The 26,778-nt window shown below is 33.7% G+C and overlaps 5 protein-coding genes across 5 annotated transcripts; 1 reads left to right on the top strand and 4 right to left on the bottom strand.

Moving 5' to 3' along the window:
• Window positions 1-1,245: 1,245 nt before the first annotated feature.
• On the bottom strand, window positions 1,246-9,710 carry HELRODRAFT_191367 (hypothetical protein; the record flags this gene model as incomplete). The annotated part of the gene is made up of 8 exons (XM_009018113.1): window positions 1,246-1,462; window positions 1,834-1,900; window positions 6,211-6,324; window positions 6,508-6,608; window positions 6,870-7,038; window positions 9,052-9,115; window positions 9,446-9,534; window positions 9,681-9,710. The coding sequence occupies 8 exons, from the start codon at window positions 9,708-9,710 to the stop codon at window positions 1,386-1,388; spliced, it is 711 nt and encodes a 236-aa protein (XP_009016361.1). The 3' UTR covers window positions 1,246-1,385.
• A 1,753-nt stretch (window positions 9,711-11,463) lies between these two features.
• Window positions 11,464-14,314, top strand: HELRODRAFT_171397 (hypothetical protein; the record flags this gene model as incomplete). The annotated part of the gene is made up of 4 exons (XM_009018114.1): window positions 11,464-11,790; window positions 11,900-11,903; window positions 13,354-13,525; window positions 14,053-14,314. The coding sequence occupies 4 exons, from the start codon at window positions 11,464-11,466 to the stop codon at window positions 14,312-14,314; spliced, it is 765 nt and encodes a 254-aa protein (XP_009016362.1).
• Window positions 14,315-16,248: 1,934 nt separating this feature from the next.
• Window positions 16,249-22,733, bottom strand: HELRODRAFT_171398 (hypothetical protein; the record flags this gene model as incomplete). The annotated part of the gene is made up of 11 exons (XM_009018115.1): window positions 16,249-16,428; window positions 16,850-16,925; window positions 19,125-19,244; window positions 19,464-19,624; window positions 19,740-19,874; window positions 20,039-20,134; window positions 20,258-20,349; window positions 20,867-20,963; window positions 21,331-21,394; window positions 21,889-22,175; window positions 22,602-22,733. The coding sequence occupies 11 exons, from the start codon at window positions 22,731-22,733 to the stop codon at window positions 16,249-16,251; spliced, it is 1,440 nt and encodes a 479-aa protein (XP_009016363.1).
• Window positions 22,734-22,956: 223 nt separating this feature from the next.
• HELRODRAFT_171399 (hypothetical protein) lies at window positions 22,957-24,645 on the bottom strand (the record flags this gene model as incomplete). The annotated part of the gene is made up of 3 exons (XM_009018116.1): window positions 22,957-23,172; window positions 23,442-23,576; window positions 24,553-24,645. 3 exons carry the CDS (start codon window positions 24,643-24,645, stop codon window positions 22,957-22,959), a joined length of 444 nt encoding a protein of 147 aa, XP_009016364.1.
• A 526-nt stretch (window positions 24,646-25,171) lies between these two features.
• Window positions 25,172-25,393, bottom strand: HELRODRAFT_145689 (hypothetical protein; the record flags this gene model as incomplete). The annotated part of the gene is made up of 1 exon (XM_009018117.1): window positions 25,172-25,393. A coding segment is annotated over one exon (222 nt), but the record flags the coding sequence as incomplete, so codon positions are not given.
• Between the last annotated feature and the right edge of the window lie 1,385 nt (window positions 25,394-26,778).

Below are 26,778 nucleotides of genomic sequence, written 5' to 3' on the forward strand. Positions count from 1 at the left end.
TTTTTCGTCAACTTTCATTCATCTGACAAGGCATAATTTTATCTCCCACAATGATTTCATAATTCGGTCACTTAAAATGTTATGAATTTCAAATGTTTCTCCGTAAAGAAATTAAGATAATAGCGAAATGTTTTGATAGGGATAGTGGATTTTTAACGGTATATCGGCAGCAACAAATCACAACTCAGACAAAAGCGAACACCATACCAATAAGGTTACCTACGTTTTGAATTAAAACATGTTCCAACCTTGCGTTTCAATTATATAGAGTGAATTGGGCAGTTCAGTTCACATTTGCCGAAAGGAAAGCCGTTACATTTTTTACAGTGGATGTTTTGAAGAAAAGTACCTACTCAGTTTTACCAATACTTCTGTCAGAAAATTAATTTGAGGAAACGCTCAAATTCCCCATGTGAACATGAGGTTATGGGTCCAATATGGGCTTCATGGGCAAATGATTACCAGCCTGGGTGTTTTGTGGGCCCAATGCGGGCTTTATGTGTATAGGAAAGCCTATATTGGCTCCAAAAAGGCGTAATAAGGGTTGTGTTGGCTTTTGCAACTATAAAACTCAAAATTTTAATTTTTAAATTAAAAATATCCCATCATTCAGAGACATTTTACATTATTAAAATTTGAGTAAGTTATATTTGTCAAAATGGATGCTTAATACAGTATCAGTGCAACTGAGCTCAAGTTTATTAAATTTTCAGATGACAAAAATAATTTACAAAACACTAGGAATGGAACAATTCCAAGAACTTGAGATCCGTGGTATCTGGATCTGAATCTTGATGATGGATTTCAACACGAAAAGTTTACAAAAATATTGTTTTTGTGAATAATAAACTTGCGGTAGTTCTAGCCGAAACAAATCGCGAAGACACCAATGAGTTTGTACATCTATAAGTGTTTATTACATAATCGTTGTTGATATTTAAATTAACTTTTTCCGGTAATTGAATTTTTTTTTCGTTCATTAGATTGATTTTGGGCCCGTAGAATGGTGGATCCTCAACTTTGGATCCGCGGATCCGAATCTTCCGAATGCCTGGATTCGGAACCGTCGACTTCCTATTCAACACAATGTGGGCAATGCAGTGATCCAAAATTTTCCAGTTTACTTTATTTTATTACTATATTATACACAAAATCTTCAATCTTATCTTCATCCATGGTCCGCCACTTCATTTAGGTTTTTAGACTAATCTGATCATCGCATACGATCGTCATTTAATGCCTTAATATTTTTAAATATTTATATTAGAATTAACAACATACATGCATAACATTGTTTATAGGATTTTTAAAATTTAAGAACATGAATGAAAAAATAAACTAAAAATGCAACAGTTCAGGCCCCTACTGAGGTGACTAACAACAAATCAGATGCCGCCAAATGTCGAGAAGTCAACCTGCTGCTTTATGATCGCGTTAATTAAGAATTCGGAGTTGTATAAATCTGTTTGAAATGATAATTAAAAACTTTCATGAGATCATAATTGGATGATAAACAAAATAAAGCAACGCAACGATAAATATCAAATTTTGACTCGGCCAGTGATGGCTTTTTACTGGTTTGTTCGAACCATCATCTAACTATTACGAATAATTATTGCAATGACTGGGTTTGAATTCAAAAAGATCCCAGCCTATCACATGCAATGTGTGTGATGCGTGGTTTTCACGCGTATTCATATACGCAGAGTGTGTTTAGGCCTTTGACATTTTAATACAATTTTTGTTAGTTTTGCTGAAGCAAATAAACGTTAAATCTTGATTTATCGAATAAACAACAGCAGTGGTGAACGAATGATTATCAGTTTTGTTTACTTGTTTTTAGTGCATCGGCAAGAAGGTGAACATCTTTCTCACAAGTTATAATAATCAGTGAAGGTGCCTGGTGAAAAAATAAAGTTTACTTGATATTTAGATTAATGTTTTGAATAATGCCACAATACTCTATCATTCTTGAAAATAAAACAAATTAAAAAAACTTGTAAAGTTTTTTTAATTGAACTTGAAAGAATAAAAAATTTTAAATTTGATAGATTATATAACATTTACTAACTTGATAACACTTATTAGAAAATATATAGAGCCATAAATATAAAAGGTTCTATAAGCGATAATCATACGTTTTAATAAAAATTTGGAATATACAAAAACTTGGGATGTTACTCTTCTTTCCAAAAAAATTCCAAGTTTCTTTAATTCCATATTGTTATTATGACCAATTTATATAGTCTAATACTTATTTTGCAAAGGAAATGCTATTTGATCGATCAACTTTAAAATTTTTTTATTCTTCTAAATTCGATAAAAAAGTTTGAGTTTTTTAATTTGTTTTATTTTATTCTTGGATTTCGTTTTAAACACGAGACTAGAAGATTAAATATTAATAATATAATATTAGTATTAAATTTATATTGAAAAGAGACTTTTCTACAACTTTTAAGCACGCGTTCAAGCTTTTAAATGTTTAAAAGCTGCTTGCCGGGACAAATATCTCTTTAAAAATTACTTTTTAATTAATAAAATATATTTTTTTGTATGAGGATAATAAAATTTGAACTTTCTTTCACGGAAAAACAGAAAAATCGATCAATCAATCTTCGTTTTGCGTCCAGAGACCCGGTTTCCCGAGGTAGGACGTTGTTTTCTTTGCCATCAACTTTTTGCGCCAAATTAGACGATCAGTTGTATCCATTTCATTTAAATTTAGAGCTTTCATGTCTTGCTCGATTGTTTGCGACCAGGACTTCTTTGGACGGCGTTTGGGACGTGTGCCAGGTACTTCAACAGAAGTATGGCACTGTTTCCACTTCGTTTGACATGACCAAGACGGTGTTGCCGGCATTCGTCCTTTATATCATCTAAAACAACACGACGCAGGATTTCGGTAGATTTAATTGGTCCTTCAGACTAATTCGTTGCATCCATTGGAGCATTTTCATGTCGGTTCGTTGAAGTTGTTGTTCCAGTTTGGTTGTCATTGGCCATGTTTCTACACCATATAACAACACCGGACATATCACAGATTTAAAAATCTTGATCGTAGTGGTAGTGGGATGTCACGCCGCATCAATATAGAGGCAAGGAGATGTCATTTATTCCAGGCTGCACGTATGCGTGCTCGAACGGCAGCTTCAGCTGTTCCAGTACAATCCAGAACATCCCCTAGATATTGAAACGATGTGATTTTCTCTATTTTAATGGCTTCAAAAAAAGGGCTTTTTGAATTTGTTGTTCTGGATTGATGCAAGCAGGACAAACAAAATTGGACACTTTAGATAAAGTACCAATTATTTTTGAACAACGTTTGTGACACCACTGGTTACACTGCTGACACTTGATTGAATTGTTACCTACACCAGCTTTACAAACTGAACAGGGCCATCGTCCAGTAGCTGTGGGTTGGATGGGTTCACTAGTGTTCATTGCTTTGGTTTTGCTGATGTTGACTTTGAATCAATGTTCGGCCAGTCTGGTGTTCCAATCTTCAAACATCTGTGCTGTATCCTGCTCAGACGTGGCTGTTAAAACGATATCATCAGCATATACTAGATTCCAAATGTCACCAGTGCGTATCGGTTTTGTGATTTCTTCCATCACAATTATAAATAAAAGTGGACTGAGAATCGAGCCTTGGTGAACTCCAACGCCGATGTCAAATGCATCTGTGTTTCCAACCGTTGTGCTGACAAGAGTCTTAGTATTCGTATACATTTCCATCACAAGTCGAAAAAGATATTCTGGAATGAGTTGTCGACGTAGACTCCACCTGATTGCTTCACGGGGAACTCGATCAAATGCTTTTTCAAGGTCTACAAAAATATGTGATAGTTGTTGATGCTTTGCGAGGTACTTCTCTTGCAGTTGCCGAAGGATGTGAATTGCATCAATTGTTGATTTCCCCGCTAGAAAACCAAATTGATAATTTCCGATTGTGATGCACGACGTTAATCCAGTTCAATGGATCACCTTTGCCTTTGTATAGCGGGACTTGCCATTGCTTGTATGCAACTTTCTTTAAAAATTTATGGTCACCAACAGACTNTGATNTTTGCCATTGCTTGTATGCAACTTTCTTNTCAGCTATTGCATTTTGTACACTGTCATTCCACCACCAAGTGCCACGTTCATGCTGACGTTTTGTACCAGTTTTCCCACAAACTGTAGTTGCAGCGTTCATTAAAACGGTTTTGTATGTACTCCAATCTGTACTGGCTTGCGATTGGTGGTCTAACTGTGTGGCGACAGTCTGTTGAAATTTTTCTCGATGAATATTGCTTTTCAGCTTCCACGTTTTGATCCTCCGAGGCATTTGTTTAGACTTATGTTTTGACAGTTCGACAACCAGGTCTGCCACAAGGAGTCTATGTTGGGCGACACATGATTCGCCAGGTATAACTTTGACGTTTTTGAATAGCCTTCGATGTTGTTGCTTGACAGCGAAGAAATCAATTTGCGTGGCTGATGGTCCACTTTTGTATGTTATGAGATGTTCTGACCTCTTTCTAAAATATGTGTTCAGTAAACAAGACCTGTGACTTTCAGCAAACTCAAGGATGCGGTTACCATCTTCATTCCGTTTTCCATAGCCAAAACCGCCATGTACGTTGTCAAAACCATCGGTTTTCTCTCCAACGTGGCCATTGAGATCGCCTCCAATCAAGATTGTTTCAGATTTTGGTATTATTGAGATGGTGTCAGAGAATGCAGTCCAGAAATCATTTTTCATCTCTTCTGATTCGCCTGTCTGTGGTGCGTATGCAGAAAAATTAATCAATGTTTGCTTTTCTATGCGAAGCTTGATTCAAAAATTCCAACACCATTTTTGGCCGTTTTTTGACCATTCTAGAATAGTTTATATTTTTCTTTGTCTGAGTTGACATGACAGACACCATCGATTTCCATTGGGTTTCCTGAAGCGCAGCAGATGTCAATCCTTCTACGCTCAAGCATTTCTGCGATTTCCATGCTGCGGCCAGTCAGTGATCCAACATTGAGCGTTCCAAGTCTAAGTACCATAGAGGAGCCATTCTGAATTTTTCTGCAACATCCCTCCGCTATTGCATACTTCCCAGGGATTCTTGGCACCCCTTGACCACTTAAGGCCTGCTGGGGACTAGGGGCCGTTATTTTTCTTTGTGATGGCATAAGAATAATTTGGGGAAAAGTTTTTACATCCGGACACCCATCCTGACGACAACCACCAGTTATAAGCGGTGGGCCTAGCCTTTCGCTCAAAAGCACGCAAGGCAGCGTGGATGCAGTTTTATGTCATACCCAGTACCAATATTGTAATTAAGTATGAATAAAATAGAGAATAAATTGAAACAAGTTAACTTTAATTGAAAATAAATTTACAGAAAAACAGAAAAATAATTTTTATTAAAATTAGAAACACCCCTCAAACTAAAATCCGCAATAAAGTTTAAAATTAATAACAGCTAGGGAACCGTCAGTCGAAAGCGAGTTGATAAAAAAAACGCCATCATTCTTGAAAAAAGAGTGTCGTGGTTGAGTGAACCCTCGTTACATAAAAAGGATTGCCGTTGTCCATTTGAATAATTGTTTTTGCAAATTAATCACGTTCTATTTTGTGTTCGGTGAAAATTTGATAATTTTGTCAAATAATTTATTTGCATTTTTGAATTGTTCTGTAATGATAAAACAGCAGTAATAATTGGTGTTATCATTAACAAACTCACTACGCCACTAATTTTATTTCCAATAAGTGATGCGATCATCTACATTTATTAGACAGGAATGCTGAGACCAAATATTTATTTAATGTAGGAGGTGTTTGTAATGCCGTCAATATTTGTAAAAACTCAAGACAAGAGGCTAAATATTGATATAATAATAGTTCTGCTTTCGTGTAGCATTGTTTAAAAATTGAAAAATTATTAGTATAGTATTGCAGGCAATACTTCAAAAAATTAATATCGGTATCAGTGTCTTGTCTGCGATACATTTAAAAACCGGTATTGGGAATACAATTTTGAGTATTGTTTTCAACCCTAGTGGACAGTGAGGGAAAAGATCTTATATGATCTGATCAGATCATATAAGGGAAGAAGCAAACAAAGATCTGGTAGCAAATAAAATTCATTCAGCCTTGCAGAGATACCAATCATGAAATGTTATGCAGCAGTAGATTCCTAATCTGTCTGATATGATTCCTTAGTAAAGTTCACTAACTGGGTGTACAGCATCAGGAGGATGAGTGATGACCTGTCCACCATGGCACTTTACAAGTTCCCTCAGAAATGAAACGGGAGGTGAGATGTTTGGCGTCATGTACATCTGCAAGCCCTGTTTATTTTATGTGTATAATTTTTAAAAAAGAATGTAGAACCATTGGTACTAATTGGAATATTTAAACTAATATTGTTGAAAAAACATAATTATTGTTTGGGTCTTTTAATTTTTTGCCAACACAAGTTTTAAGAACTAAAATGTGGACTATTAAAACGACAGATGCATGAATTCTCTCACCTGGAAGAGCTTGCCCGAAGAACGATGTTTGATATTTTTTTGAAAATCAAAGTTTAATTTCTGTTCCACCTCTTCATCTTTCAGCAAAAAGCTGCATGGGTCTTCACAAAAAAATAAGTTTTACAAACTGGCACCAAACGTACATAGATAAGATTTTTGATGTTGCTAAAAATTACAAAATTATGAGTCCTATAACCAACAAAATAATTTTTGATTGAAACAATTTTATAAATACTAAAAATATGTTGACACACCTTGAGCAATTATGCATATTCTAGATATTTCACAGTAATACTAATCCCCTAACAACCACATTAACCAATCAATCGATCTACCATCAATCAACCATTCGATCAACCAACCAAGGAACTGAGAAGCAGCAATAGAGTTTTCGAGCCACTGTGACGTGACGACATAGCTGGCATGACTGACGCAGGTGAGGAACTTGACAGTCCTCAGTATCTTGGGAGCGACCAGGTGCGTACAATGCACTCCCATGCCCACCAGCTGACCTCCCAGCTTCAACGTTTCCTGTCCCATCGATATAATATATCCATTTCGTTTTTTAAAGTTCCAATTCTTTCATTTTTTAAATTAATAATAAACAAAATAAAAATAGTTGAAACATTTATTTCCCAACAAACTAACGAAAAATAACCATGTTTTAAAAAACGAAAAATAAGATGAAGTAGATTAAAATGAAAACGCCGACAATGTTACCAATAAGTAGCATTTATCAACAATTTGAATTGACATTGTTTTTCCAATTATGGTTTTAAATGATTGTACAGTTAAAAGAGTTCATTATGTTAAGTTTTTGGGTATTAATATTTCATAGCACTTATCTTGGTTATCTCACATAAAGCTTGTTTCATGTAAATTATCAAAAAATTAGGTTTAATTTATCGCTTATGGTTTAAATTTTCGAAGTTCACTATGTTAACTCTATATAACTCTCTCATTTTACCTTATTTGACTTACTGCATTTCTATTTGGGGTTCAGCTCCTAAATGTAGTCTTCATTTATTGACATTAGCTCAGAACTTTTTCATTCGTATTTATTTTAATTTACATAAATTTGATCATATTACTCCATATTTTCATTTAGCTAATATTCGTAGTATTAATCAGTTATATATTGGTTGTCTTTTACTTTTCTTTAAAATATATAAATTAAATTTCTGTCAATCGCTCTATAATGAACTTACTGCTTTTAAGATTACAAGACGTGAAATCTCACGTCATCACCCTGATTTCTACTTCTTTAAGCCAAGATCTAGTTTTTTCCTCAACTCAGCGTTATCTTCATCAATGCGTCTTTGGGATTCCTTACCGGATAATGCTAAGGCATCTCCTTCGTTGGGTCTTTTTAAAGCATCAATCATATTGTCTAACCATTTTACGACATGCTAATTTCAATTTTTATTTATTAAATTATCCTTTGTTGAATATTTCCATTTAATTTTGTTTATTCTTTAAAAAATTATGAATTTCACTTTGTATTGTCTTGTGATTTCTATGCACAGTATTAGTTAAGGTTGCCTACACATACATATGTATCTTGATCTCCGGTGCTTTTGCCGAATAAATTCTGTTCAAATTCAAGTAAAAAATTCAAAGTTTATTTTGCACTACCAAAAATATTTAACGATAAAGTTTGCCCAAAAAAAACATTGGTTGAGAAAACACACTCTAACAAATTTTCAAATTAAATACCTCAATCTACAGTTCTAATAAATGAAATAGGAATTTTTTTCAGTTTATTTAGACCAGACAAAGAACCAGTCGGCAAAGGTAGGGAAATATTATGCAATACAAGTTTGTGATCCTGTATGACGAACTAAACTAGCATTTAAGAGCTCTAATCTGTTCATTTGAGACATCAAGCCATCAAGGAAGAGCGAATCGTGCTCTGATTAATAGTCTCAACCTCTACAGAAACATTTGATTTTGTAACATTTAATTCGGGTTGGTTTGGTGATGAACGCATTAAATCTCTAATAATTTTTTTTTTATTTATCACAACTGATCAGAGGGCCACAACGGACCACTTAGCCAATCAGGAAGAAAAAAAGAAATCTTATAAAGCTAGGCAATTGGCAGACAGATAAAAAAGTCAACACAAAAAAAGAAAACATTAAACAGAAAGTGGCATAGTTATTCCTAACATTGTCATTAATACATAGATCGAAAAATAAGTAATTTTTAAAACGTTCGGTAGTGATTGAAATATATACGAACATCAGATAATGTTTAAAAAAGCAAATTTATTAAGAGCAGGACAAATCCTGTTCAGGCTGTCATTGTTCTGACAGAAAAGTTGGTCTGACATAAAGGAATATTTGAACTACAAATATTTACGTTGTTGTAAATATATTGTATCTGCACTGAAAGCTATGAGGTCTCTACAATGCTTTAAAAAAATAAAAAAATAACAGGAAGAAACTAAAATTTCCTAATTCATGGAACAGTACACAACAGTTGAAGTTAAGAAGTCTAATAACAATAAAATTGTTAATAATGCAGCATTGATGAGTAACGAACTTTAGATAGGTAGGAAGAGTAATCCTTTGAATATCCAGTGATAACAACATTCACGTCAGAAATTCTGAAAAATTTTTAAACGTATAAAAATCAATTAATAAATTTATTAAAATTCAATTAATAAATTTATTTCACATAATAAAACCCATACACCAAACATATACAGAGAAAATGGAACTTGAACTGTTTGTTGCATCTTGGCTCAAACAAACTGATAAACAAGGTTTCTGGATGGACAGAAAGACGTCAGACAGACAAACAGATAGAAGAACCGATAGATTGATAAATAGAGGGACGAACTGACAGATGAACAGACAAACACACGGACAAATAGAAAAAATAAAATGCGGAAAGATGGATAGACAGTTGCATAGACACAAAAAGACGGACTAACCTAATTTTATAACTAAGTTCATCTTCGTTCAGAGCATCACTTTTCCTTTTCTTCATCTTCCATTCGTAACTGGTAATGTTATCTTTTAACTGTGGTGAAAATATTTTGCCGTTGTTCTTTTTTGTTATAGTGGTAGAGGTAAAATGAATGAACATTTGTGAAATTATGTTTACAAAAATTCAACAAGGAATTTAAGAAAATAAAACGTCACTGTGTCCATACAAAAAAAAACTACTTGAGTTTCTACAGTGACAACCATTCCCATTACAAGTCGGAATGGTTAAAGAGCAGAGTAATAAAAAGATGACCCTGATTACAGATGTGCTACATTAGCTCTACGCATTATTTCCTACCTCAATTCATGCAAAAAAAATGGTGCAAGTAGATGATCATGTAAGACTGCTTGAATTAAAATACCGGGTCCTGATCACTGCAACATTATGTTTTTGTTGTAGTTCGCCCGTAGGTTGCTATTTATATGTTTAGGAATCGAGTCCGCCAAAAGGTCGGCAGTAATAAGGGTGGTAGTGTTAGCAGGGCAATTGAATATGTGTTGAGTAGTGTGCGGGGTGAGGGCAGAGATTGCATTGATCTGGTATAGTGTCGTTTATTCGACTGAGGTAGCTGCTGAGGTGGGTAGGAGCTGTGACAGGATGGTTCTGGTTTTGCGATGTAGCGATGCTTCAGTTTTGTTGATAGGAAGTGGGCCGCCTGCAACATTACGTTCATGCAACTGCCTGTGCTTGTTTTAATAATATCTATGAACTTGAAAAAAGCTCAAAATATAAAGAAATTTATTTTAAATGGTATAAAATCTCATACGAACATCAAGAAAATCAAAGACATCAGGACTAGAAATTGTTAAGATTCATTGCACAAAATATAAATCCATCATCCTGAATTAAAACCACAACAGTTAAAACTACAACAGTCAGTTACTCATACAAGAATGATATTGATAACTTGAACCATTACTGACCATCAAATCTTCTTGTGCCACTTTAATGGCAGTTTTCCAACCTTCTGTTGCAAATCAATATTTTTAAAATATTAAGTAATTTTATTTTTTAGCTGTGGTGATAAAATTTTTCAGAATAATTATTAGTATTATTATTATCATCATTATCATCATCATCATCATTTAACTATATAAATTAATATCCTAGAAGCACTTTTGCTTAATAAGTATTAGTTGTATAGCTTCAACACTATATATATAGTTGTTACAGAGTTACATAAATGATATTGCCTTAGTTAGTGATAACATACTGCTCTTTGTTGATGACTCAAAAATGTTTAAAGCGATGAAAAGTGAAGACAAAACATTTTCTTAAAAAATATTGGGAACATGGTGGACTGGTTCAACAACTGAAGGTTAAAATTGAACACATTTAAATGCCAAATATTACGAATAGGATCCAACTAACCCTGCCTTCCATATTCTACATTAGATGATAGTGACTCGTCATTCGAAGTGCAAGGGGTGGAGAAGGTATTAGATTACATCTGGGAACAACTATCGACAGCAGGTTAAAATCCAAAACCCATTTACTAAAAATGGAGGAGACCGGGGCTGCAACAGCAACAAAATTATACCAAATGTGCACCATGAAAAGGAGGCATGGAATCAGTATTAATAATTAAACATAACATAATTAGAGATGGGAAAGAACCCGAACCCAGTTCGAAAGAACCGAACTAGAACCCATATTTTTGAAGAACCGAACTAGAACCCGAACCGTCATTATTTTTTTTTTCAAAGAACTGGAACAGAACCGAACTCAGGTTAGCTAAGAACTCGAACCGATACAGAACCCATATTTCAAAGTTCTTTCCCAATCAATTATTTAATTATTTAACTTTTAGAGTTTAAAAATGAAACGGGCCGAAAATAAATTATTTACATATATGCACATTTCCAAAGATATATTAAAGTAAAATTTTAAAATTTTATTCTATGCTTACGCACATCCCTAATCTTACTTTTAATCTTAATCGGAACATTTATTATAAACAAGATGGCCACGTGCGATAGAATAAAAAAGGAAGAGATTGAAAAACTAATGAAATGTGACGATGTTACAAAATTTGAAAAAGTAGAACCAGTTTGGACAAAAAGCAAGCATTGGCAAGGAAATTTTTGGGCTGCTAAAGTTGATGGTGAAGTTTTAAAGACGTTTAGAATATGTGAAGTGTGTAGCATGGTTTTGTCTGTACCAGTTGGAACTACTCAAACATTGAATCGCCATCATGAATCCCACGTCAAATCGAAACTCTTAATTACACCAGGTAGCAAACAGTCGACCATAAAATCGTTTGTTCAGTCAAAGAATATTCCAGAAAAGGTTAGTAATTAGTATATAACTTATATATTGAATATTGTAAGGTATGTCTAGATCAGAGGCTAATGAACTATTTAATAGTATAGAATAAAATACTAATGCTATGCGATAGCATAGTAAGTTATAAATAAACTTATCTTATATGCGTCATGACTTTCCCTGGTTAATTTTCAATTGACGACAAATTATAAAATAAGTAATTTGACTTAGTTGATGTTAATGTGAATTACATTTTCGAATATGTATTTTTTTTATTCAGGTGCGGAAAGAAACGTCCAAAAAATGTTTGTTTATGATTGCACAAGACCTACAGCCATTTAGTGTAGTGGAGGACTCAGGCTTCAGGTCTATAGCACAACATTTTATAAACATAGGTGCACGCTATGGAGTTTTGAACATTGAAGACATTTTATATGACAGAACAACGCTTGCTGGGGCACATCTTACAGCTGAATACAATGTATGTAAGGATGTAATAAAAGATATGCTGAAAAAATTGAAATATCTTGCTATTACAACTGACCATTGGTGTGAAGATATGGTAAAAAATTCATACCAAGGTTTTACTGTGCACTTCATCACATCAAAGTTTCATTTGATTGAAAAGTGCCTCGGATTGTACGAATTCCCAGAAGCCAAAAAAGCATTAGCTGTCAAAACTAAAACTAATTGGCTGCTGGCATCTTTTCTGGGAGATGAATCAAAATGTGACATTGTGTTTGTAACCAATAATGGTTCCAATATGAAAGCTGCTTATAGGAATGATGTACGGATAAGTTGTGCTGCTCACAACCTCAACCTAGTTGTTGAGAATGCTTTGAAGTCTGATTATGTCGGTGAATGTGTACAAATGATAAAAATCGCTAGAGAAGTTGTTGGTTATTTTAAACATTCTGGCCATAATAAGGAACTAAAGCACACTTTAAAACAGGATGTGTCTACACGCTGGAAAAGCCAATATTTTATGTTGCAATCTTTGCTCAATGAATACGAGGATGTTGTGACTATCTTGGAAAATGAAAAGCAGTATGAAAAACTTGAGCATTTATCGAATTTGAATAAAGCAGATATGCAAGTTATAGTTGATTTTCTGCACGACTTTCATGGAGCGACCGTTATGCTATCTAAATCCAAGGAGCCAACAATTCACCTTGTCTGGCCTATGCTTGATCGTCTGTTGTCATCTTGCAAACGTAAAACAATGGATAGTAAAGTGGTTTGTGAAGTTAAATCAGCATTTGAAAAATCCTTGAAAGAAAAATATACCTTACATCCTATACATAAAACTGCAACAGTCCTCTGTCCTGCATTTAAACATTTGTCATTTGTTACCTTAGAAGAAAAAAACTCAATATATTCTGATATTCGCATGGATATCCAACAACAAGTGTTACCAAATGAGGATGATGGTCATAATGACTGTAGTACTGAAAGTGATAATGAAATTACCAAACTAGACTCTAGAAAAGCAACAGGTTTCAATTTCATCTAATGTTTTAATTTATTATATGTTAAATAAGTAATTTTGGTTATGTAAAGAAATGTTTGTGCTTTGATTATTTTAAGGTGAGAGAAGTTCAAAAAGACCTAATTTAGATTTCAATGCCACAGATGAGACATTCCTGTCAGGACAGATGACAAGAACTGTGTCCATTTCGCAGGATGAACTGACAGGGTATCTTGACCAGATAATCGACACTGTAAATGTGCTTTCATACTGGAGAATGAATGACAAAAAGTTCCCAAAGATGGCATTACTCGCAAAAAAAATATTGGCAATACCAGCAACTAGCACGCCCAGTGAACGCATATTTTCAACATGTGGACTTTTGCTAAATGACAGACGTTGTCGAATGAATACTACAACACTTGAAATGCTTCTTTTTCTCAAATACAACATGGACATTTGAAATGTTTTGAAAGATATTTTCTCTGGCTTTCTTGCTTATTTTTGTTTTTATTACATTTTTTCATATTATTTGTTGAGCGCTTTGAGAAAACTTTTGAAAACGCTATATAAATTGTAATAGTAATACTGTATTGTGTTGTATGTTGTTTTTTATCAAATTTCGTTACTAGAACTCGAACAGAACCGAACCCATATTTTGAAAGAACTAGAACCGAACTAGAACCCCCCCAAAAAAAATTGACAAGAACCCGAACAGAACCGAACTCATATCTTCTAAGAACCCGAACCGAACAAGAACCCAAAAATGTGGGTTCTTTCCCATCTCTAAACATAATAACATAATTATAATTTTGCAGAAAATACACGCTCCACGAAGTTATGATGATGCTGGAAGATAGTCCAGATTCTGTGCCATCATCTGGTGTTATTTTTTTACAACCTCCTGAAAATGCATGTGGAGACATTACGGACAAAGATTCGGGAGACGAAGACATTCTAACAATCAATAATCTCCCTGCGAGTCTGTTACGTGCTGATGCTGGAAGAAAAGAATTATCTGATGATGATAATAATTATGATGTCAACGATGATGAGAGTCAGCCAACTACATCCAGTTGAAAGCCACCCAAAAAAAATGAAGGTGTACACCTGGAATAAAAGTGACCTAGCTGAATCAGCAATTACCTCAAGGGCATGGGTAACTAAAGACATAGTTAAAATTGATGACCTTTTTCTCAGATTTTTTGACATGGATTTGTGCAGTCTTTTCGTTAACAACACCAATCATTATGCAGCTCACAGGAACCTTGACATGACCGTGGAAGAGCTGAAATGCTTCATAGGAATTCTCCTTTTGAGTGGTTATGTTGATGTGCCACGCCGTCGAATGTACTGGCAGAAGTATGAAGACACGCACAATGCCATAGTCTCCGCAGCCATGACTAGGAATCGTTTTGACGATATCATGTCATGTCTTCACGTTGTTGATAATGACAGCATAAACAAAGACGACAAGTTCGCAAAAGTACATCCTCTTTTTGAAGCCCTGAACATTAAATTCCAAACATATGCCCCTCATGAAGAAAATCACTGTGTTGGTGAGGCCATGGTACCTTACTTTGGTCGGCATGGTTGCAAGCAATTTATAAGAGGGAAACCAATTAGGTATGGATTCAAGTTATGGGTTGGTTCTACACGACTTGGTTATGTGAATTGGATCGAGCCATATCTAGGTGTGAGTACAAGGATTGACCCCAAATACAAAGATCTAGGCCTTGGAGCAGGTGTTATACTTCAATATACTGATGTACTGTCAAGGATGGGTGACTACCCATAGCATATCTTTTTCGACAACTTTTTTACGTCGATACCGTTGCTGTCAGAACTTTCACAAAGGAATTTGAAGGCAACAGGAACTATTCGAGAAAACAGAACGTCAGAGTGTCCTATCCAGGACACAAAAACTATGAAGAAAAATAATCGAGGATCATACGACTTTCAACTAGCTAAAAATGCTAACATCGTTGTGTGCAAATGGAACGACAACAATGTTGTGTCCATTGCTTCAAATGCAACGTGAAGTGTTTCATTGACTACCACAATAAATAGACAAATTAATTGCTTTTATTTTTTGATTTCATTATCTGTTATGAAGTTTCATTAGATTTCAGAGGATATGAACCTTTGAGAATGCTGATGTTTGTTTGTGTGTGTATGTGTTCCCAATGTCCTATATGTAGGACAGCTGTTTTCTCAATGACTAGTGACACCATAATTTTATCTATTTCTGGAACTTAACTTGACCAGAATGTTCATAATAATGTTTAAATTTCTGTAAAAAAATACTCTGAGAACAACTGGGTTAAATGTGTAAATATTCCATTGCCAGTGAGAATTACATTTGAAGCGATATGTTTTAAATTGACACAATAGAAAACTTCGGTATTTTTCTTGTGATTTATAGGCCAGATTTTGCTCCTCCCGCTAAATTATTTTTCGAAAAATTAATTTTAGTTTTAGAACAAATCACACATTTATGTTGCATATCGTAGTTGCAGGTGACTTCAACATACGTAGAAAATCCGTCAGATATATATGTGTGAAGTTTTTTTGGCGCGTTTCATGTAGGTGTGTTGGCTGGTTTGGCGTGCTTGTTGTATGGAGTGGTCTGGTATGCATGCTGGTGGTGGAATGTTATGTGAATGGGTTTTATGTGAATAGTATGGCATAGTGAATATATTTGAGAGTGTATGATTGCTCATGTGAATGAATATATAAGCATTTTGGGACAATTGTTTGAGGTAGAGTTTTTCGAAGTTTTCGAGTTAGTTTTTGATGGTGTAGTTTTTGGAGGTACTTCGGTTCCTGGCGTGTTAGGTTTTGGTCATTTTGGTAATTGGTGATATTGTTCTGCGGGTTTATTTTTCTGAATTTAGTTATTGTGTTCTGTTGCCATTTTAATTTAGTATATTATTTAGTTTGGAACATTTTAGAAACATTTATTTTGCAGAGTAAGTTTATTTTCGTTCTTGTTTGTAATAAATTTATTTCAGTTAGCTTTTGTTTGTCTTGTTCAATATATAAAACATGTATGAAGAAGACTTGTCAGCGGTTAGTAAGGCCGGATTGACCGACTCAAGCAGGGCGCGAAAGCACTTCCGCCCGGCCCGTGTTTTCCAACTCGGAGATAAACATTTGTGAGGCGAGTCCCGGCCAAAGCGAGACTGCCTAGACTGGCGGCGGTGTTTGCTGGTATTCGAACAAAAAAAAATTTCCGCCGCGCGGCAAAAATTCACATATGCAACAGCCCTTGTTGATGTTTTTCTGGTTTTTATCTAGTCAATAGAATAAATCAGTCTACCCATGTGCTTGGTGGTACCCTAGATTTGATTGCTACATCAGATGTTTTTTTGTTAAAAGATGTATTGGTGTATCCATCTGGTATCTATTCAGATCATGGTTTAGTAACTGGTATTTTTAATCAATCCGACTCCAGTCATTTTCAAGAAACCGTGGATCAGATCCTGAAAACGAGTGAATAAAAAACGTTTAACTGAGCTTTTTAGGTGCTCACCTATCTCAAAACATTATGATCAGGATGATGTTGATTTGGGTTTTAAAATATTTAATGAAGAGCTTTTAAAAATAGCTGACGATGTTGCTCCACTTCATGAAGTTCGATGAAAGCATGTCCCGACTACACCGTGGTTTGACAGTGACTGAAAAAAGGCTAAGCAAATGTGTCAAATAAATAAAGAAGTTTCAGAGCTACTGGTTGTAATAATGATAAAGTTGATTGCGTATTGGCAATGAAACAAAGGAATGTTTGTTACTCAGCGAAACGAACTAGTTTTTGGTTTGCTAAAACAAGTAAATTCAAAAATAATTCCAAGTACTTATGACAAACGATCAACAAATTATTGGGAAAAGAGACAAGTGTTGAAAATGAAGTTGGTTCAATGCACAGCGCCGATGATTTAAAAAAAATTTTTGCTAACATATTAAAAGTGACCGAAAAGTCGACAGAATGTTTTAATTCTCCAGTTATTTCTACAAATACCAAAAATATTATGTTTCGATTCGAATCGTTTCCAGTGAAGAACAGATATCTAAAGTTGTTAATTCTTCACCTACAAAGTCATGCTCACTGGACTCAATAACGACGCATGTATTCAAAAAATATAGTGATTGTTTTATTGTCTACTTAACAGATATAATTAATATGTGCTTAATGAAGAGTGTAATGCCACAGGTTGCACGTTGTTGAATATTTATTATTGGATGTCTTTATTCTATGAGTATTGATTCGGCTAGTCGTAAATTATAATGGTTGTTATTGTAATGTAAGATTTCAACATTGTGGTCCAAGATTTGTTTAGTAATTTTAGTTTTGTGTTTCTCTTTCATGTGATTCTTTATAGCACCAGTTTGTAGGTGCATCGTAAGTCTTCTCGATAGCTTGGTCGTCGTCAAACCAATATATTTGGAATTATGGTGGCCACACACAACGTATTAATTCAAACACCAAAGATGGTATAGGAATACCAAATAAAACTTTTTTTGTTCTATCACAAAATAAACAAATATTTTGGTTTCGAAGTCAAGAAACTTGTAAATGATTAACGATCAGCCATTAAAAAAATCGAAAATTTTAAAAGGAAGTTAACTAATGTCGAATATGCAGAAATTAATGAAATCTACCGAATTTCTAGCGTTGGATAGTTTTATTTAGATAGATAATGCATTAATTATGGTCTTTTACCTGCTTTATGTGATTCTTTATAGCGCCAGTTTGTACGTACATCGCGAGTCTTCTCGGTAACTTGGTCGTTGTCATACCAATATATTCGGAATTATGGTGCCCACACTCACCAATATTACATTTGAACAAATATATTAGATGACTATGATCCATAATCGATTCTGGTTGTTTTCTGCAGTTGTTATTCATCACAAGAGAAGACGTTCACATGAAAGAGAAACACAAAACAAAAAAACTAGACAAATCTTGAACTACAATGTTGAAATCTTACATTGCAATAACTGTCAACCGTTAAAAAAATCGAAAAGTTAAATTGGAAGTTAACTAATGCCGAACATGCTGTGATTTTCATCAATAATTGCATATTATTATTATTATTAATGTTATAAGTTTATTTATATAGCGCCAATTAGAAATGCTCTCATCGGCGCTCTTCAAAATATGTCAAATTTGCTACAGAAGAATAAGGCATGACTTCAATTGTTTTTTGAATTGGGGAAGGGTTTGACCAAATCGCCTCAAAAAATGCGGGAGGCTATTCCAAAGCCATAATCCGTTAAACAAAAGCTATATATATATATATATATATATATATATATATACATGTCAAGCGAAACCTAGAATGAACACTGTTTGAGGGTTGGTTGAGCGCCTAAAACATACATGATATATATATATATATATCATATACACATACATATGCACTAAAATTAAATGATTTGATGTGAGTTTCAAAAATGAACATAGAAATACCGAGGAGATGCGAGGTTATGTTGCTGGGCAGGGCCAGTGGGTGGTCGTCCGCGAAACTTGTGAACCTGCATTCATCACCATTTCCATTAAATAAATTAATTTACGATGTGCTACGATAGTAGGAAGATTCCTCATCATTATGATAGCTGTACTAATCAAACATTCCTCATTTTGAAATGAAACGTTTCACGTTTATAAACGATGCCAGAGTTGGAATATAAAATCAATCAATTCTTTGTTCAATTCAGAAGATGTGACAACAAAAGTTAGTAGTCAATTTGTGAAAATGCTTATAATATTACAACCAAATTAAAATTAGTTAAAAAAAGAAAGATGAACGAATGTATGAACGGATGAATGAACAAATGAACGAACATAGGAATAAATGGATTTGTATGAAATGAGCAAACCAACCTTGGCAGGAGAGGTTGTTTGAGGGCCTTCAAGTTTCCAAACATCAGCTCACTGATCCACCTTGCATTCACAACTGGCACATTCCACTCCAAAGCTTTTTGATACTTTTTCCCCGAAGCCCTGCATGTTATTCAAAACTAGAGCACTTAATAAAAATAAGGAAGGACTGCAATGCATGGGAAGTTGTTGAGCATTGAAAGAAAAACAATGACAGCACAATATTTGTTCACTTAGGTTCATTTACAGGACAAATAAAAACTTATTATGTATTATCTTTAACTAATAACTTCAAGAGCTCTTCTCAAACGAACTAAACAACATGACTCAAACTAACACAACCTTTTTGCCACAAGTAGGGAGTTGTTTCTGTTTAGGAAGCCGGTGTACTTGGCTCCCAGCATCACGATCATCCTCTTCACCAAAACTCTCTCATAGCCATCAAAGTTTGTTATACATAGAGTCTGCCATTTAAAATCACATTGAACAAACTGAATCATTATCTAATAAATAGTTTTTGCTGTTCAACATAAAAATTATAAAGGTCACAATAGCATGTGACTGGTACAAACGGACACTACAAAGAATGCCTCATTATAACAAAAGTATGTGGCACACTTGATTGGAGCATATCATTTCAATGGGCTTCATGTGTGGAATGTGCAAGCAGTTGCATGGAACGATCAACTTGTGCTGTGAGAGGCAGTCGTTCAGCCAATACGATGTCACCAATCTCTTCTTATCTGTTAGTGCCTAGAAACGTCATTTTGTCATTGTGGTGATTATTTGTGATTGCAACAGTGACAGCACAAACGATGCATTGGAGCCATATTTATGAAGATAATATTTCAAGTTTTACAATACATGCAATAAGCTGGAGTACATATCTTATTCAATAATGAAAAGCAAGCAGTTACTTTGTGGAAGTATGGACTATCTTGTGTCTCGCACAAAACATGAGTGACTTCATCTGCGTAATCATCCATTACCTTGCCCTGATACTGCCTGATGACCTAACAATCGATGTTAATGTAATTACACCATATCGCTTACAATGTTTTAAGTTAATTATGAAATTCATTTTAAAATAAAGTAATAAAACAAATAAGAAATCTTGTTTTCCATGGCTTTCATACCTGCTTCCATAAATTAAATTCACTATCTGTCAGATATTTCTTGCAATCTTCCATGAAAAAGCAACAGCCGGCTAGACAGTTTTCTGGTTTAACTGTGGGGTAACATGTTACTGCAACAACGCATATAAGTATGCCAAATAAAATATTGAAAATGAATTAAATACCAGCTGCAACAAACTGCAATGAATATCACAATATAGCAAACATTTCATTAAAGCAAATGATAGAGTGAGAAACAAACACATTACAACAAACAACAGCAGACAACAAAAACACAATTTAAATATATTCATCATCTGCACCACTTAAATTCAATTTTAAGTAAATTTTTTGTCTCGTGAATTGCTCGTTTGCATAATGAACATCGTGTACATCAAAGGGTATGGATTCATTTTGTTTAACAAGATAACAGCTGTAATCACTTTTATGAAACAAACTTTCTTTAAGAACCAACAACAATGTGACAAACATAAATTTGTCATCAAATCAATATCCATTCAACAAAAGCAAGCTTAAATATATTCAAATAAACAAATATTACAACACCGATCTCCCACACGTGGACTCAACACTGAGCAAGATGAAAACAAGATGAGGCACATTTCTTACCGTCATTTGGATTTTCATGAGTACGGTAGATGCTTGGAAGGTGACTGTGGTCAGTGGTGGGCAGCCAATCACAACTTTTGTTCGGCACTTTCCTAATCTGGTTCCATTTTTTTAAAAGTATCTATAAAACCCACAAAAACAATCAATAACACATTAAAAAGAACAGTGTCTTGTCTGCAACACTTCTAACAGTCACCAGCATTTGTAGACATCAATCGGTACAGGCATGTTATTTTATGCACTTCAAATGCTCAATAGGAAAAGCATTTCATAAATTAAATTTGGAGAACAGCATGAAAACATTGAAAAAATATTAAAATTTGTTGCCTAGCTACATGCAGCCAGTGCAAGACCATTCGCAATGTTATTGTAACCAGATATTATCGGATCATAAGTGCTCGAATAAAATATAGCAAACCAAATATTTTGAGCAATCAGTAACAACAAAGAACAAAAAATCTAACAAAAGAATTAGAAGACAAGGACTTGTGTTGTGCTGGATAGTTGCGAACTTCTGTAGAGGCAGAACTGTGAATAACAAAATTTTAAATTTAATAAATGCACACATTCTTAATCTAATTAAAAACCACATAAAGCGAATGAAAGCATAAACTGAAATAGAACTTAGACCAATCGTTTCTAAAACTTTCAATAGTTTATTTAAACGATTTTTAACTCACCTAATCAACAATTCATCATCATCTTAACTCTAATTAATGATTATTACAACGTAACAATCCTCCTCCAAATGCCAACGACACTGAATGCCTTCCTACATAATTCCAATTCGAACGTAGGCCATATCGCATCATTCTATTTTTTAATTAAAACTAAAATACAATTTTGGTACTTGAATTATCTCTTTCATCTTTTTTTTTAGAACGGTGACCTATTCAAGTTTATCTAGTCTGGTGTCCGAAGACCTTTGATTTTATCATTTGGTTTTTTTTATAATTTGTTCAAATAATAATAAAAAAATTCCTTATAAAAACAAAGAAATCAATGTTTTAAAAATGAAACACCTCAACAGTCTATTTGTATTCAACTGAGTGAGAGACATGCTATGGGGAACAATGCCTAAATTGCTTTCACTACTTTCCAGTTGACGACTTGTGGTGTTGTTGCAGTTGTTTGAGGTGTCTACATCTTTCTTGCAACTCTCCCCATCATATGTTGCAAGGCTGGAGCACGTGAACAAATCTGGATGATAATCCGATTCAGTAATCAACTTGCCTTCCTGGATGACCACGACCAACCACTGCACACACACAACATGCAGGCCAACTTTTGAGGCTTTCATGAACTTGCTCTGTAGGTAATACATTTTATATATTATGTTATATGCACGCTTGATCGTGGACATAAGTCTTATTCTTCAGATAATCACAGAGTGTGAAGTTTCAAATTTTTGTGAAACATTAGCAATTGCCATCAAAATCTTGGAGTCCTAACATTGAGTCCTAGAGATTAATTTAGTTGCACGTATGCTACAGAACAGTTTGTATAAACAACTGTGACACTTTAAATGTTACCAGGTAGGACATATTTATTTGTTGTTCTGCTTGTTTAACAATGACCTTATGATCCCATTCTCATGACACGCTTCTAATGTACATTGCAAGTGAACAAATAAAACACAATTGAAATACTTATAATAAAAATGCATATTTCAATACAAAACTGAAAATAACGAATGTAGAAATTGGTGTGAGACAATGAGATGAAATGTTGATACCCCAGAGGAAATGTTAGTGAGCAGATGAGTGACTGTTCGATTCAACCTGGTTGTGTACTTGCCTCCATGAACTGTCACCAATGCCCATGCCAGCAGGTTGTCATGTCTACTCAACTGCCTTGCCAAAAACATTTTCATATAAAAAAATTAGCAAAGTAGAGATGAATTCTGTTTAATGAGAGAATCAACAATTTGCCCATCATAACTATCATGAATTTCCTTTTATTTCTAATGCCTACTATAAAAAACTAAATGCAAATATTTATTTGACACAACTTACTTACTCAACAAAAATGAAATTAAAAAATGGCATCAATAAAACTGTGGAAGTTTAACTGAGTAAAAGTAAAAAAAATTAATTCCTGCAAACTTGAGAAGGGCAAACGGTGACACCCGACAGCAAATTCTTAGCATCAACATCAAACGGTTTTGTTCTAATGTCCAACAATTCATTATTATAATATAAAAAAAATGTCATTGAAAAAAATACAAAATAGTCAATCGATGAACAATGTTTCAAAACATACGGCAAAAGTGTGTTGCACTGCAGAGACAGACGAATCCAAGAACTCTGTTAAAAAGCAAACAATTACATATACAATGAAGGATATGATCTCAATAAAATAACAAAATAACTACATGCTTATTGAAAAAAGTAATTTAGTGGACAAACTTTGAACAAGATGAATGATGCAGCATGGAACATATCAAAAACACAACAAAACACATGAAAACATGGAACAAACAACATAAAAAAAAATGGCGCGCAAACACAAACAGCATAATAGTTCAATAAATAGCATAACGACCAAAACAAAAGAAAATGTGAAAAGAGCAGACCTTGACAACAATCAACTGATATAATTCTTTGGCCTCTACCACTTCTTCATCAACACTCTCAGCAATGCAGTGAGTGAGGATGTCACTCAAATATTGGAACTTGTGGGCACCTCCATCCAGCAACATCTTTTCAGCCTTTATTTCAATTAATTTCACATCAGTATAAAATAAAACAACCAACCATTCAAAATTTTCTCATGGTTCCATTAAAAATTATGGAAAATATGTAGGTATCAGGAATGTAGCATATAATATACTCAATTACATAAAAAAGTTTGCTTCTCAAATTTTATTGATTTGGAATTGTTTATTTTCTGAAAAGTCAAATCATTCAAGAACAATTTACATATGGATGCAAACTCATTTTATGAGTTTGAAATGTAAAAAAATGCCTATATCTTTAGTGATGATCAGGACACATCTATATGCTTCATAAATTAAAAAGTTAAATGTCATTTTCTTTTTTGCACTTGCTTCAGATATATCAACCATAAACACACATAGCCTAATATAAATACGTGAAAACCACACATCATACACATTGCATATGATAGGTAAAGATCTTTTGGTATTCAAACCCATTCACTGCAACAGCAAGACCAAGTGCCTGTAATGTGTAACCTTTGAACTATTACGCCAGATCCGTATGGATCAATTTATTTTCATGCTAAATTAAAATGTATTTTTGCTCATTAAATGATGTGCCAACTATACTAGACAGATCGATCCAACTTTCTAAAAAGATTATAAATTATTATAAGAATTCATTAATTGTTATTAACATTCCAAGGAAGAGAGATAATAGTAATAGCCTAAAATAGTCTAACTTTACTAAGCATTTTAATTATTAGTAGTAGTGACTTATGATTAAAAAATTACAACAAGATTTTCATAGAAAATTTTTTTCAATTCCAAACTCATGTTATTCAAATTTCGAACTTACACCAAAATCATTTACTTACAAACAACAAACCTCAGAATAGAAGTAGTTTTGAAATGTACAGACATAAATTTTAAATACTAACAAAGAATGAGCATAAAATCATATTTTATTTTTAAAAATTGTAAAAAGTTTAATTAAACGCGTGATTAAAAAATTATCAAAACTCACCTTTGGGTCGACTTTTCCAATTAAATAAAAATTTACAGTGCTGAAAAGGTTAGAGGTGATTTCCTTGACTCCATTGTTCTGAATATAGCTCATTTTCGGTAAATAAGTATGAAACCACGCTTCCTGTTGTTTACATAGAATAATATTGAAAACATTAAATTTGGCTCCGCCTGTCATTAATATTTATGACCAGCCGAAGCGCTTAATTGTTTTTCAATTTGTGATTATTTTAACCGAATCGTTTCATTTATTTATATTTGTAATTTTTAATAAAATTCTAATATCATTATTTATTTATTATTTTTAAAATATGTTATAAACATGAGAACTATTTGTAATTCAATTTGGACATTGTATTTTTATATAAATAACAAAACAGAAGTATCGTCTAATAATTATATTTTTGTTTGGCGCATCGCCACAAATTCTCCATTCCATTTGTATGCCCGGAATGTAATGGAGTGATTTACGGTTTGGTGGGCTAGACCGGTTACGGCTGTTATACTGTTATAAGCAGCTCATTGATCTGTCCAAACTGTTGTACCTAAAATTATTAAAATCGAACTATATTTCATAACCAACAAAAATGAATTTAAAAATATTAAACTTTATGAAACCAACCGGGCAGAACATGTCGCTGTATCAATGGCAACAGCGTGGCAGCATCTCGTTTATTTACTTCCACCAGAAAGGCATCTTTTGTTTGCGTATCGATGCCTCCAAAAACCCAGCGTGTTCTAACTGGACGTGCATTTCGGTTTCTCGATCTTTTTGCAGATGAAATGCAGCTTTCATTTATCTGAACGATGTGTCCGGGGCTACCTATTTGTGCAAGGTTATTACGAGCCCAGTCAATGCATAGATCTCGATGTAAATTGAACCAGTCAGGTAAAGTATGCCCGACGTCCAAATCTAAAATCGACGCAACCGTAGCCTGGCTAACGTCGTACATAGACCAGAAATACGTCATGTAAAAGATTACACAGTTTAACTATTACATATTGATGATGTAAACAACAATCATACCAAAAGTAACAACCTTAACAACAACATCAACAACACCAACGACAACATCAACAACAACATCAACAATAACAACAACAACAACAGTGCCAACACTGTAGATACCAATGCTACAACCCACAGCGCAAATATCAGTTGCAATTGGAACATCATCAATAGTGACAACCCTAACAACAACATCAACAACAACATCAACAACAACAACAACAGTGCCAACACTGTAGATACCAACGCCACAACCCACAGCGCAAATAACACTGGCAAATGGAACATCATCACAAGAAGCAAGAAGAACCACAGCGATGATAATAATAATAATAATAACGTTAACAATAATAGTAATAATAACGTTTTTAAATATTGTAAAAATAATATTAATAATATGTAGTTAATTAAATAAATTAATTCGCGCTTCTCGGCTGAGCGTTGATATTTACGTCAACAACCATAACATAAACAATCTTGCCGTTAAAATTTTAAAAATCGCGTTTTATATTGTTTATAGTTATTAAATTTATTTTATTGGTTTTCTGTTTTAATTAAATAATTTATATAAATTAATAATTACTTGTTCCTTCTTATCAAATATCTTACATGCCTTATATATAATGCACTGAAGATGAGTTATCTATAACTCGAAATAGCTATTTGCAAATTTATTTAATAAAAATTTAAAAAAAAACAACAATAAAATGTCTAATTTCTCTGAAATTAATAAATTAAAAAGTAATATAAAAAAGTTGAACAATGTTGAAAATAGTGTTGAATTTTTGATTCCTCCATGAACATTCAAGTACAGTCTAACAACATTCTGCCTTCAAATAGGCTACTAAATAAAAAAAAAAAATCATTATAATTATAACAACAACAATTACGACAACAGCAATAATTATAACAATGTTATCACAAAAAATATTGATGATGTAAACAACAATCATACCAATAGTGACAACCTTAACAACAACATCAACAACACCAACGACAACATCAACAACAACATCAACAATAACAACAACAACAACAGTGCCAACACTGTAGATACCAATGCTACAACCCACAGCGCAAATATCAGTTGAAATTGGAATATCATCAATAGTGACAACCCTAACAACCCTAACAACAACATCAACAACACCAACAACAACAACAGCATCAACAATAACAACAACAACAGTGCCAACACTGTAGATACCAACGCCACAA

This window comes from Helobdella robusta (assembly GCF_000326865.2).
Source record: "Helobdella robusta unplaced genomic scaffold HELROscaffold_20, whole genome shotgun sequence".
NCBI classification, from domain to species: Eukaryota; Metazoa; Annelida; class Clitellata; order Rhynchobdellida; family Glossiphoniidae; genus Helobdella; species Helobdella robusta.